The sequence below is a fragment of the Pseudorca crassidens genome, chromosome 3, assembly GCF_039906515.1.
Source record: "Pseudorca crassidens isolate mPseCra1 chromosome 3, mPseCra1.hap1, whole genome shotgun sequence".
Classification (NCBI taxonomy): domain Eukaryota; kingdom Metazoa; phylum Chordata; class Mammalia; order Artiodactyla; family Delphinidae; genus Pseudorca; species Pseudorca crassidens.
Window position 1 is genome coordinate 134170482 of NC_090298.1, and position 14954 is coordinate 134185435.

At 40.2% G+C, this 14954-nt stretch overlaps 1 protein-coding gene across 9 annotated transcripts in view; it reads right to left on the reverse strand.

Moving 5' to 3' along the window:
- The window catches only part of EBF1 (EBF transcription factor 1), a 398849-nt gene that overhangs the window by 75455 nt on the left and 308440 nt on the right, over positions 1-14954 (reverse strand). For all 9 annotated transcript variants that reach the window (XM_067732416.1, XM_067732413.1, XM_067732411.1 and 6 more), the window contains one exon: positions 4330-4456. In XM_067732416.1, coding sequence (XP_067588517.1) covers positions 4330-4456 — 127 coding nt within the window. The remainder of the gene's footprint in view (positions 1-4329; positions 4457-14954) is intronic.

Below are 14954 nucleotides of genomic sequence, written 5' to 3' on the forward strand. Positions count from 1 at the left end.
GGGGGGAAAGACTAAGGGGAAGGAATGAAAAGAGGGAGAAGGGAAGAAAGAAGAAGAGAGAGTGGGGGCAGAGGGAGAACATAAGAGGAATGGGAAGAAAAATGGAATATTTGAAAGACATGGTACATGTCATCAAGTTTCACGGAACATATTCAGCCAACATGGCCCCTTCTACATGCAAAGTAACTTGGGGCATGAGGTACAAACAAGAAGCATTTCCAGGAAGAATATTTATGTCAAAGTGGATTCTGAGACTAACATACAAGGATTACGTATGTTTCACAGGGGCAGGAAGCTTGGTGGAAAACGTTAAGAATAGGAGAACCCAGTGGTAGAAGGGATTTGAGATGTGACCTACACAAACATCTGAGCTGTTAGATGATCATCCACTGGGGCCTTTCACCACCTTTTGGGCAGTAGGCAGTATATAGCTCTTGGTGCACACCTAAGCTGGTCCAACATCCTGGTGGCCCATTTTTCCAGTCATATTTTTCCCAAAGTCAGCAGCCCGTCCAGTGGAGGAATAACTGGACTGAAGTTAAAAAGTACATTTGGATTTGGCCACCTCTTATGAGGAAAAACCAATTCTAAGAACTTTGAAGAAGCAGCTAAAGCCTCCTGGGAGTCTCTTATCAGCTCCCAAGGTTACTTAAAGTTTAGTGGGAGAGATTACAATTCTAAAAGATCCAAGTCGCTTCAAGACATAACAACTGCAGGAAAGCAAGCTATGAGAAGAACAAAGATATTGGCGAGACCCCTTCCAGGGCAGTGGAGGTTTATGGAGATTGACTTCCCATTGGACTGACGGACCAGACACACGATTAGCGAGGGCTCTGAAAACAGTCCTGTCCTTAGAAAGGGTTTTTGTTTCCTCCTATTAGAAAACATGATTTAAAATGTAAAGTCAGCCTTGCTCTACATTTACATAAGAATAAGTGGCCACGATAAATCAGATCAGGGATGAGCTACGCTCCTGAGCTTTTTTATTCTGATCCAGTTGGGCTTCACTTTCCTCCCTCACTCTGATTGGGCAAACACCAGAGAACCGCACAGCTGGCAGCTGAGAACACCTCACGTGTCCCTGGTCTGAAGCACCAAAGATGGAGAGCTGCCCTCCTGTCCTTACCAGTGGAGCCAGCTTGCAGGCAATCTGTGTTTAGTCAGATTCTTTCCCCCCACCCCCAATAGTCTGCCTTTATTTGCATAGATTAGGCCAGGCTGTTCCTGTCTCAGTTGTGTGGGGTTTTTTTTTTTTCATCTATTATAGATTTTTAGAGACTTGCACATACACACACCCAAACCCTGTCACACACTCTCAGAAAACAACAGTGCCTTAGCTTGGGCTGTTGTTTTTCAGTCCTAGGACATTTCTTTTTTTCTTTTTAAAGGGAAAAATTCCAAGTGATATTCTACTAAGAAACAACTGTTAGCTCACCCCACCCAGAAAACCAAGCCTCACATCTTGAAATGCCGTGGATGTTAAAGAAAATGAAATGTGAGCTTCTGTGGGTGGACGGAAGGGGAGGGCTGCAGGTTTCCAATGAGCTGAGCGGTTGTTCGGATATGAAGAACAGAGAGGATTTACAACCCATCCCTGTGCCTCCGCTAGAAAGTGGTGACAAGCAGAGAGGTAAACTGAGCAAATCACAGAGGCTTGGCAGCAGCAGCCATAAACACTTCATGATAATGATCAAGAGTTCCAGGTGTAGTTCAGAAATTAACAGAGACTCCCTTTTGCTAGAAATGGTGTAATGTCACAGTGACTGTGAACAGCCAGCTACATCAACAGGGAAGTTTTTGTACCAGTTTCTTTGAAACTTTTATTTTTCCAATGCACGGAGAGGTGAGAGTCTCTCTTAGAATACTTAAAAAACTAAGTCTTCCTGTCTCTTGCCCACAGTTTGAGGCAAGATCAGCAGAAGCATTTTTTCATACTTTAAATTTCCCACACACTTACACACATGCGGGAAATCCTGGAGTGCACACCCAGGATTCCTCTCTCTTTTCCTTAACTACCTTGCTAGACTTGCAAATCGGCCGCTTTTACAAAACTTTGATCTTGATTCCCATCTCATACGAGTTTTCCAAGATGTGATTTCTTAAATTGATAGCAATTTTTTTAATGGTTAAAAAAATTCCCAATAACGATGGGTCCCCTAGCTATTTTCTTTTGAGAACTTAAGTAATTTAATGGGGATGATTTTTTTTTTTTAACTTTTATGGCCAGGTGGCTCAAGGGGATATTTCGTTGAACACTGATTAAAAATAATTTCTTCTAAAGGAGTCTTGACCACAAAATGGAACCATTAATGGGCAGGGACGTTGTCACCAAAGCGGAATCATGCCTGATCGCCTCTCGTTCCTCCCATCACACGAGCATTTTCTTCTTCTTCTTTTTCTTCTCCTTTTCTTGTCCTTAATGGCAGAGTAAATAAGCAGCCAGCGAGGCCTAAATGTTTTCGGCCAAAAACAGAGTCCAAACTCCTCAGAGAAAACATTTGGCCTCTGTGGTTTTGTAATATGTTCCAGAACACTGAGTTCAGTGAAGAACATTGTGAAAAACTCCCATCCATCGGAATGATGGTGGGGAATGTTACAGTATCAGAAGTTTCATTTGGTCCTTTTCCTGCAGGCCCATAATGAGGCTTGTAAAAAAAAAAAAAAAAAAAATAGCGCTATGTGGAAGTTCTCATGGGAAAAATGAATGGCAAGAAATCCTAGCTTTAAAAGAAACAGCTAATCTGCTAGTTTGATTGTTCTTCAAAACTTACGCTGAACCAATGAGCCTAATTAAAAACACTTGGCCTACTTCTATAAAGCATCATCGCTTTCTCTATGCTTCGTTTGTATACACCACAAAACTCCAGATAGACTATTATTTTTTCAAGTGCTCACTAACAAAGTGCTGACTTTGTTGGGACGGCTGAGTTAATTTCTTGAACTCAGTGTGAAACCTTAGCTAAACAAAATTGTGGTAATTTTCCTTAATTTGTAAAAGTGATTGGAGTGCAAACAAAATTTTCCTCTTGGGTCAATCCTATAATTTTCAATTAACTAAAACTAATAGTCAGGCAGGCACCAAACCTACATTTTGTTTAAAGGGCTGGGAGGCATTTCCAAGGGTCAGGATGCATTAATTGTTTTTATAATTTTGAGGGGGGGTTGGAGAGTCACTAATAAGCACCGTCAGTTTTGTTCCTAGTGTTAAAATACAAAAGGAAAGATGCTTCGAGGTAAAATGTCACAGCAAAATAAAATTTGTCCATTTAATTGTATGGTTATAATTAGGATGTGTTAGCACAGTTATCCCTTCATGCTCTGGCGTCTCCTTGTGTGAAAGCAACTTACACTCTGTACTTAAGCTGGCCTTCTGGTCCTTTATTGAATGAAGAAGGAAACATGGGGCCAGTTTCTGGAGACAGCTACCCAGCGATGACTGCTACTCAGCAGAGGACCTAGAATGTTACCACTCCCAGGGTGGTCCTTGGACCAGGATCATCCACCTCGCTTTCGGAGCTTGTTAGAAATGCAGAGTCTCAGGTCCCACCCAGAGCTACTGAATCAGAATCTGGATTGCAAAAAAGATCCCTCCGTTAGGGATCTGTTTGGTTCCCTAAAGACTGTCTGGTTTGCACACAACAATCTGAGGATCTCTTCAAGTACACACTGGGCACTCAGACTATGCACTTGATGTATTTCCATAGAGAACATGCCTGGTTCTCTCCATGTGACGGGAGGAAATTCACATTCACCCTATAACCCTAGCTTCTTACTGCAAGGCAGGTCCACGTGCCAAGGCTCTTTGGGGTGGCAGGGGGCAGTCGGTTGCAGGGGTGCGGGGGGGGGGAGAAAAATGCAGCTTACAGGGAAAGAAAGCACCAATCCAGAATGAAATACGAAAATCACCAATTGTCGTTAATACAAGTGCCACGACCAAGCTAGAAGAACGTCGTACTGGGCATTAAAGCACACCCCTACTTCATAAAGTAAACGAACTGCCACACAGATGGTTTAACATCCAGAGAGACTCAGGATTGTCGAGCACTCCTTTCCTCTTCCCTTATTTCTCATGCTGCTGCTTTAGGTATCCAACCCATGATTTCAACAGATCCTGTCATTCAACACGGACACCCAGATGAATTCTTAAATAATTATAGTAGTAGTAGTAGTAGTAGCACCTCATTTGGTCAAACATAGGGTGAAATGGAGAAGGAAAGTGGGTCTTAAGAGAAAACAGATTTTAGAATAACACACACACATATATACAAGATAGCGTCAAAGACCCACAAGGCCAAGGCAGCTCTGTCCACCATCTGCAGTAGTTCTTACCTGTGTAAATGAATCTTCCCGGTGTCCCTTTGCAGAACTGTTTGGATTTGTAGGACAATGTGACCTCTACAACACCAGGGATGTGCCGAGGAGGAGTTTGCACCCGGATGGCATGAGGAGTAATCAACTAGGGGGGAGACATTTGGGAAAAAAAACATTGTCACTGCATTATGTAAAGGACTCATTTCATATGTTTCTTATCAGCTCTCAATAAACATAGCCTTCAAACACATAATTAACCTGTCAGTGTTTAAATACAATCGTGATGGAACCTGTATAAAAGACACTGACGACAATATTTACAAGTGCTCTGAGCACAGCCATAACAACTTTATCTGAGTTTTCCTACACGGCAGGCACTCTGCTTCCTGGTTTGAAAAGTGAACCTGGCCTAATGAAATGATTTATCTACTACAGGATATCCTTTGGAAAATCTCTGTTTGAAGCAGACACCCAAATCAGAGCTGAGCTCTGCCACTCCTCTCCAGAAGCTGGTGGGCCTGGTGTTTGAAGTGAGCCCTTAAACATGTGCAAAACACAGAGGTAGGAAATCAGTGGGCCAAGGTGCTCTGATTAGCTGCAGAGCACATGTAGGAAATGCCCCTGAAGACCATTTGGTGCATTAACTACCAGAGGCACAATCAAAGAGCTTTAAAGGGGAAACCCAAGAATGTGCCTCCCTGAAATAGCTGAGGGATCTAGCAGAACTAAGGACTGTCCATAAAAGGGAAATGGAAAGTTGGGGAGGGGGCTGGAGGATGATCAGTGGTCCATTATGCAATGCCACGTGCACAATGAGAAAGGTCATTTCTGAACCCTGTTGGCAGCCAGAGTACACTGCAAAGCAGAATTTATTTTTTAGTACTCGTATCTTTGTTTATATAACTAAAATGTTATTAACGGCCATAAAACTGGCATTATCTGGTTCTTTGAAAACCCCAGCCCTGGTATTTGACTGGCTGACCTCTCTGATGGTGCTGGACTCTGCGTGCTCTCTCTGTGGTGTGTGCAACAGCCCATCCGTTACTCCTTTCAGACGCATTTAGATCAGTGCTGCGGTACTGAGTCAGTATGCAATGGGTGATCACTTGAGTTTATACTAACTCATGTTTGTGCTGTTCTTATAACTTAGAAAGGGCTTTTGTTTCAATGTGCAAATTCAAATGTTTTGCCCAGAGAATCACAGGTGACACCATGAGAATCCAGGTGACACCCACAAATGCCAGCCCCTGCGTCCTGCCTGGGTAAACTGTCCTAGGACAAAGTCCTGGCAGAAAGAATGTAAGAAAGTTGCTACTGCTAAAATCCGCAAGTAATTTCTTTCAAATGCTCTTTCTTGAAACATAAAGGTCATCTGCATAAAAATCATTTTAACTTAGTAATTAGAAATGCCTATCCTCTTCCATAGAATGTGTGGACCCTTAGTTTATTTGCTGGAAATACACAAAAGATATTTCAGTAATACCGTGCTTATGTGGAACCCCTGGAGACTGAGCTCTCCATGGCTAAGTTTTTCAGACGGCTAAGGGTTTATCCATAAAAGCACAAAAAATATTTAAGATTTTGACCTTTTCATACTGAAATTCTTCCAAAATGCACTGTATGTTTTCTAAAGTAAGCAAAGTATATATAATTCAATTTAGCCTTGATAAATCAAGATTTTCGTTTGGAACACCCCTTCTTATATCTTGTATCAAAGCTCTATTTATCTTAGATCTATATATCTTCTATAATACAGAAAAGCCCTAAGTGACCACTGAGGTGTGAGGGGCTATTTTCCCCTGCACTAAATGGCCCTGGATACCTATGAGTTTTAAATTATTTCTATTTTGTTCATTTTTTTTGGTCTTTTTTCCTCCTGCTGTCCTTTGCACCTTCTATACTGCTCTTCTAATCTTTAAGCATCAAAATCAGGAAATCAAGTTTACTATTATATAGAGAATAGGAGAAGAAAAGAGGCTCTGAAGAGCAGTAAAAGATGACCTTCCAAAATCAAGTGCATGTTTAATCTCAGCTGATCAGACAGTGTTTGTGCAATGTTGGGATTAACACTTGTTGAGTACCTAGGTTATCTACTACATTGCCGAGGATTTTACTTGCAAACACTAATTTGGTCAGAACGATCGTAAGTATTTTTATCGCTTTTTCTCAGATGTGAAAACAGAATCATAAATTGTTAAACTGCTTGCACAAATCACGCTCATTAGAGCAAGTAAGAGCAAAAAAGTGACCCCAATGCAGTTCAAAAAATGACAGGAACAAATTCTTCCTATCTAATCATAAAAAAGAAATTGTTTATATTCATACCTTTAAACTTTTTAAAGGTACTATCAAACTCAAAATTTTCAGATCCAAAGACTGTGTGTGTGTGTTAATCTACATGCTATATCCATTTTTCACTTACTGCCTGGTCCTTGGCTATGTTTTTGATGGTGGAAGGTGCCATATAGTTATATTCCAAATAAGTGGTACGCTTCTATCTTAAGAGTTGCTTGGACTGTAGAGTAACATTAATTCACGAGAATATTTAGGAGAACTTTCAGCCAGTTACAAAATACTTCACCTGCCCTCCCTTTTCTCAGGGGAAATACATTTTAAAAGATGGAAAGATATCAGCAGACAATTGAGACATCTTTTTAAGCATAAGTACTTATTACCTATGAGTTGATACACTAAGAAACAAAATTCATGGGCCTTACAAATTGATTAGATATGACTGCAAAGAAACTAAGAGAGTGGGGTGTTGGCATAAAGTACTAGGCTCAGGAAATTGAAACAAATTTTCATTTACAATTTTATTTTCAGTTTTAATCAATCACTCTAACTAAAGCAGAGATTCATTCTTGAAATAACTATCCCTCGCAAATGAGGTAGAATATGAATCATCATTAGAGAGTGAATTTGTTGATGTTTTCCTTGCTGTGGATGTTAGTCTGGGAACAGGCTCTAGCACTGACACATGATACTGATGATGGTTTACAGAAGGAAAAACTTGTATCTAACTTCTGTCAGTTGAAAGCAGAGGCTTAATTACTAATCACTCAAAGAATTACAGTATTTATTACGGGAAGGAATGCTAGTAATCATTTAAAACTAACACTCTCATTTCATTAGCGAAGGACACAAAAGTCCAGAAAAGTCTAGTGGCTTCAAAAATTGACTCAACATGTTAGGGAAAAGACAGGGTCTAGATCTGGAAGTCTAGAACTCAAGACCTACCTCCAAACCCCTCCCCCCATCTCAGGATAAATTTCCCACATTGTTCCAACCTGGCTGAACTAAGGCAGCCCCTCTAAGTTACCGAAGGGGGAAGGGCTCTAGTAAGTCTAAATTTTCCGAACTTCCATCATCGGAATACCACTTTCTTAGTTTTGCCATATCTATAAACCACCTATACAATTATGTACTTAAAAATTTTTAATTGGTTAACTTTTTGTTTAAAATAACTTATTTTAAAAGGGAGCTATATTATTATCACAACTGGTATCCCCTGCCAAAATAAGAAGGAACTGTGGGTGGTCATCTTAAGGTTAATATGATGTTAAATCTTAGCTAGATAATGTTGACAACCTGCGTGGGTTTATTGAAAAGGGAGTTGAGCTAGTGCTGGACGTTACAGACTTCTTTGCCCCAAGTGAGACTTTGTCCCTTAACATAAATCAGAAGGATTAAAAGAGAAATAAAAGGAAAATCACTTTCTCATGATGTGATTCAGTTCTACTTAATGTCTGTGTCGAATCCAAAATGGTCTCTTGTACAACCAGGGGGCAAGTACCCCACACTTTGGGAAATTCTATTCTAAGTGATTAGAGAACAGATTCACTCTTTTGACTTAACTTCCTTAAATCACAAACCAAACGAGCTAAAAATAAATATTCTTCTGAAACCCTGCAGCATCTGACACTACTTTCTTCCTTTTTGGAAGTCTACACTTTCTTCACTTCTGTGACACTAATTATGAGACCTAAGACTTGCAGAGCATCTGATGGTTTATCAAAGCACTTTCACGTTCACTCTTTTAAAACCCATCCTTATGGGATATGTATTCCAGATGAGAAAAGTTGAGGGTCAAGCAAGTTAACTAACATTATTCGAAACAGTAGGAGAAAACCCATCTCTTACGCCTGTTAAGTGTTTTCCAGGGCTCCTCTCATATTCATTAGTTCCTGTTCTCTTCGTGTGCCAACTATTTCTTTCTGCCAACTTGTTAACTGTAGAAATTTCACAAGGCTTGTTCTAGATCTCTTTCTTTTTCATTTGCCTGACATTTCTTGAATTCACTCACTGGCTCAATCACCTCGCCTAAACTGACTTCCAAATCCACACCTGTAGCTTTGATCTCTTTGGCCAAGCACCACATTTTTATGAAAAACAGAGTAACAGAATCTCCCTGAACTTGTCTTATTGCCACCTCAATCTCAACAGGACCCAAGATAAATTTATCATCTTCCTACCTATAAGTGAATTTCTTGCTCCTGTGTTCCCTCTCTCAGCTAAGGGAACACTCTCCTTTGAATCACCCAAAATAGAAAACTTAGGATCATCTTATGTTTTTTCTCCCTTCAACTTTTCTTTTAGTCATGTTGATTTTACCCTCCACTGAATTCCACTGGCCCCTTGCCTGGCTTCTTTATCCTGTTCAGGTTGTCACCATTTCTTACTCAGATGACTGCAATATTATAACTGCCTTCTAAATGGTCTCTCTCTACTTCTACCTTCTCCGCCAGAACTATCTTCTTCAAATCAATCTCACCACAGCATGCCCTGACTCAAAACCTCACCTGCCCCCTTTGTGTATGGTGTATAGTCCAGACTCCTTGGCATGGTAGTCAGGTGCTCTAAGTCCTGACAGCTGATCACCCTTGCTAGTCACCCTCCCCACTCTGCCCTTCCACACTCTGAAGGCCATGCGGATACATGAAAACACCACGGCCTTGCCTAACATCTTTGCTTTGTTCATGCCATTTCTTGCCTAAATTTTCCCCCATGATATTCCTCTTGTTCTTTAAGACCCTCACCAGATGCTCTCTCTTCCAATAAGTTTTACCTGATCCACAGTTACCTGCACCTTTGTAAGAACTTATATAATTACGGAATGTATACTATAGAAAGCATCCTATCTTACTTTGTGCCATAAAGATTTTCTTACACATCTTTCTCCCATTAGACGGTCCCTAAGATCAGCTACGGGGTCTAATTCATATCTGTATCCTCTAAAGTATTAAACTGAATGCCTTACATACAGGATATTTCCCAAATATTTCTGAAATAAATACTTGTGTAAATTGGACCAGAATTCTACTAGATGTTTGATTGCATTAAGCAAGCAATCCCTATCCGTAAGAACTCACTGTTCTTAACCTGATAATATTTAACCCTCATTCCCTAAGTTGCTCTTAAAATTAATTATCCAACTGGCCCAGCACTCAGGTCCCTGCATGAGACTACTGCTCAGATATCATCTAAGTGGTAAAAAAAGAAGATGTCTAAAGGTCTGGGACTCATTCCAGCGAGAAGGGATAAGGCGAAACAAAGAAAATGGTTAAGCAATACTAAAAAGTGGGCCACAAAAGATCAATGCTCCAACAGCAGTGTTTATTTCTAGACTGATGACATTAGATGTGATACATCTTCTGTCTCTCCTGATTCTTCCTCGTGTGCGTGTGTGTGTGTACTTCTGTGTTTATTTGTGTGTGTGAGAGAGTATGCATGTGCTTGCACAGGAAATAATAATCATATAGATAATTCTGGAATAAATAAATTCATACATTTACAGGTATTACTTTTATTATGAGAAAAATATTACTAAAATCAAAAGTAGAATACTATCAGTTTTGTGCAATATGTATTGCATGTGATTATATAAGAATTAGATATATATTTGCATGGAAGAAAGACCAAAAGGAAAATCATCAAAGTGTTAAGAGGAGTTACCACTAGATGGTAAAGTTACGGGTAATTATATTTTCCTCCACTTATCTCCCTGAATTTTCAGGCTTCTCAGCAATCAGAATATTATAATCAGAAGAAATCATTTTTAAGTGTGGTACCGCAATGAAAGAAACACACATGGTCTCTGCAAGGTCCCAGAAGAGGCTGCCAGCACACCAAGGACCTGCCGGTGACAGCAATTTTGCTCCCTCCGAGCTGCCTGTGTGAGCATTTTCTCTTCTCCAGACTCAGAGCACAAGAGCAGAAGAGTCCCGAGTGGTCGGCCAGGCGAGGCACACTTGCTGTGGCCTCTGGGTACAAAGTGAAGCTGCTGTGACCGTGAGAGACAGGATGCAGACATGCGGGGCGTTGGGTGAGGCCTGTCCTTGACAGAAGCGGGAAACAGGAAAGAGGAACGACTCCCTCTATGGGTGCACAGAGAATCATGAAAGATGCACAGGGTTGGAAACAAAACCCCAAAGAGGCAGTCTGCAAAGCCTGGGAGTCCAGAAGAGGGGCATGGGAGACGATAATTCTCCAAATGGTTTTTATAAAAGTCTCTAGCAGGATCAAAAGTGTGACCCACGTGGTGGGTGAATGAGAGTACCTAGTATTTTAAAATATTAATGGAGACATGTTGGAGAATTCTAGGGGAAAAGGACAAGTCTTGGGAATCACCTTCTTCTCTGAGAGCCAGTAGCTCTTACTATCTGTATCCCTTTAGCTCACACTAAATGGATGGTGGTGATGACCTTGATGGTGACTCCAGCAGCAGTGACTTTTCACTGTCTTCTTACTCTGTGCCACGTACTGTGAGAAACTCCTCCAGTGATTTCTGTCCTATAGTATTAGGGACAGGCAGGGGTAGTAGCTGGTTCACAGATGTGAAAAATGAATTTCAGGAAAGTTAAGAAAAATGACCAGGGAACCGATAAGAAGCAAGTCTGCCTGACTGATGACCACCTTTATACAACCACAGCTGTCCCTCCCTACTACTGTTTATTGTTTTTCCATAATTCCTGGCACTTGTACTTTTCATCCTACCTCCACTGTTAACAGGGTAGAATGGGTCCTCAGCCTCTCCTGCATTCAAAAATGTTCTGGGAACACAGTAGGTCCTCAAAATAACCTTTCTCATTGGTGAGAGGTTGGCTGAGAATTACGTCCCAGCAAAACAAAAGAGCAATTCTAAGATAAGCCTTTATGCACGTTTTCCAACCAATGGAACTATATGAAATAAATGCAATTTGAAGTTCCATGCTACAAAGCCAAAAAAATAACTGGGATTACTAGAAAGTGCACCAGTGATTTTTCATCACCACCCTTAGGACTTAATATTTTAGCCTTAATCACTTTCAACACTAAAAGTAGAAACAAAACCAAAAAACTCGAAAACAAGCAAAGACTTAAAGAGAAGGGGTAAAAGGAAGGAAAAGTTAAAGTTTCTTCTCTGGAAAAATAATTAACAGTTATGACTAGAAAAAGGCTAAAGTGGGCACTGGTACAGTGGTTTTTAGGTATTACCCCTCCAAGAGTCTGGGTTCTAAGGTACACTGGCTCATTCAGCCAGTGTCACCCTCTGTGCCTCACTTTACCATCTTATCCTGCACCAGCTCCTGCTCTGTGGGAGTACAGACAATAATGTTAAATATGCTTTGTGTTTGGGTAGAGCTTCTCTAGGGACCCTAAAGCACTTTCCAGATTAATTTTTTAATTTATGCATTAATAATTCTCACAGCATTCTCCCTCCTCCTCAATTAGGATAATAATATCCATCTCTTTTGAGATAGGCAGGGGGTGCTGAGTGATGGACATAAAACAGACACTTAAATAAGGAAACTATAACATAAAAGCATAATTAAAGCTTCAAAACCAAATCGACCAAGGAGCTTTAAAGAGACACCACAGTGATGGTGACCACACAAGAAAACTTATTTTCCTTCCACTCTGGGGCATTCATCTTTCTGTAGTTAAACATGGTGCTTACAAAATATTATTTTCTGGAGTTCTTAAAGAAAGTTGAAATATGATCAGTGTATATTCTTGGGCACTGTGCTGGCTGTACCTATTTTATCTCTATTCCCCTGAAGTGGGTACAACATAAATCAGGGGATGCTAGCTCTTCTCTCTCAGTGTATTCTGGTTTGTTCCCTAATCAGGGTTCTCTGGGTTTCGTAACCCAGAGTTTTTTCATTCCCAAGAATTGCCTGTCTCAAAGGCAGTATATGATTTCTCAGGGAACGTGAGAGAAAGCGCGTGGAAGCATTTACTGTTTCACAAACATTCTGGTTTCCTTTTGTCCTTTCAAGAAAATAACAAAACCAATGTTTAGCAAAATATGTTGGGTCCCATGAATTCCCAAAGATAAACTTTATGTATGAATGTCAGAGGAGACTTTTGAAACTAAAGTCTCAGGAATTGAGTTAAAAGGGGATTTAAAATCTACGTTTTAAGTCAGTCGTATCTCCTAACACTGTCTGAAATGTCTCTCACATAGGTATTGACACAGACACAGATACATAGAAGAGAGATATAGATCTATTTTCCTATTGATTGCCTGCATCCCCCAACTAGAATATAAGCCCCATGAGGATGCGAACTTGGTCTTTCTTGTTTTCACTACTCTGTTTCCAGTTTTAAGAGTGCCTTGGACCTAGCAGACATTCAGTAAATACTTACTGAACATTGAATGAGTAAATACCGTGACATGATTAACCACCACTAATAATTAGGATAAAGATTCAATAACGTCCCTTATGAATTTACCAAAAAGATATCATCAATACCACCCCATTCAAAAAATCTTTTTACTAAAGAAAAAGAATTATTTTAACTTTGCCCCCACAGACTTCCTGGTAGCCTCATTAAACATTCACAAAAATATACTACCCAATTCTTCTGACCGAGAAACTAGCCAGGTCCCTAAATCAATGCAGTTAATTGTACAAAACAAAACAGCAATAAGATCATCTTTCAAAATAACAGATTGGGGAGAAAAAGGCTAAAATAAATATATTATGCTTCAACTACCTTTGGTTTTGTGGGTTGATTGATTTATTTATTTTTCGGTAATTTATTTTTTAAATAAACTTTCTCCAGCTCTCTTCCCAGGATGTAAATCTTGTGCCAACTGGGCACCATTAAAGACTGGATCCCATCCTGACCATGTGGGAGCTGGAAAAGCACTGGTGAGATCCTGAGGTCCACAGTATTCCAGACGGGGAGGACTGGACACCAGTAACGCCAGCCCCTGTGGTTTGAAACTGCACAATGGGCTCTTTCTCGAGGCTTGTTTTTCTACATTCAGTCAAGAAGGAATATCATTCCCTAGTTGGGCCTGGCTTAGGGTCCTGGGTTGCTGCTTTGTTTGTTTGAAAATTAAAATATAAAAGAAAAAGGAAGGCCAGATACATTTTTGGAAGGGGCTGCATGTCATCAAAGCTGGTGGTTTGCAGGGCAGAATCTTTGCCTGCAAAGATTAGGAATTAGGAACAAAAACATAAGAACCAAAAGGTGGACTAGCAGGGAATGAATTCACGTCTCACCAGAAAGTCTTTTAGGTTCTTTCAGAGTTCTAAGAAAAGGATATCAAAGCTGTAAGATGCTAAACAGTGACTCTTTCTCACATTCTTTAGTGGTATAGTTCCTATTTGCATCCTATCTACGGTGATCCTTGCACACATACTCAGTAATTCCTGATTTAACACATCCCTCCAGGAAGTGAGTTCTGTGGAAAACTGAAGCCAACCCCCTTTAAATACGGTGCCACCACAACTGCTTTCACTGAAGTCTTTCGAGGATGCATTACACACATCACGCTGTTTCAGACAGAAGATATTGAATATAATTGCCATCTCTTTCTTGACTACTCAGGGCCACTGTCATTATGAACAGCCATTAACATGCTGCGCAGTAATATAGTTCTTCGTCTGCTTTTTAGGTTTTCCTTTCCTTCCCTTGACATTAAGCTGTCACTTCTGCTGTCACTGAGCCTGCTTCTAACAGCCCGCCTCTAGTTTGCTCCTTCTAATTTGCTATGACCTGGGAAAACAGATAACATAGTTGGTTTAAAATTACTCTTCTGGTTACCTCAAAGTCTGTTATTTTATATACTTACTCTTTTTTTTTTTGGTTCACTTCTGGTTTCATGCTGAATTTTGGAGAGTTGCGGTGACTAGAACACTCTTCTCTGGATAGATGAGCTTTCCCTACCTTCTTTTTAGATGGTTAAAAAAAAAGATGGCTCTGGAGTCAGAAGAATTTTGGTTCAAGCCCAAGTTTTGCAAATTACCAGCTGTGGGACCTTTGGAAAGTCACTCAACCTCTCTGGCCTTCAATTTCATTGTCTGGGAAGGGGGAAGGGCTAGTTATCTAACTAGTGTTATTAAAGGACTTATTGACTTAACACCTATAATGAGTTTAGGAGAAGGCCTCACTGGTATCAATCGCTTAAAAAGTGTTAGTTTTATTACTACTTAATCCTCACCATAACCAACAGATTTATCCTAAGGTATTTATATGCATCCTTACTGCACAATAAATATATCTAAACTACCTAATTGTACATGCATTAACAAAAACTAAACTGCAATCTATCTGGTACTGACACTATGAAGCAGCACTGAATATAACAGTTGCTAAAAAGTAGCATTTGTTTGATTGAATGAATGAATGAAAGGAGAAGCAGTGCCCTT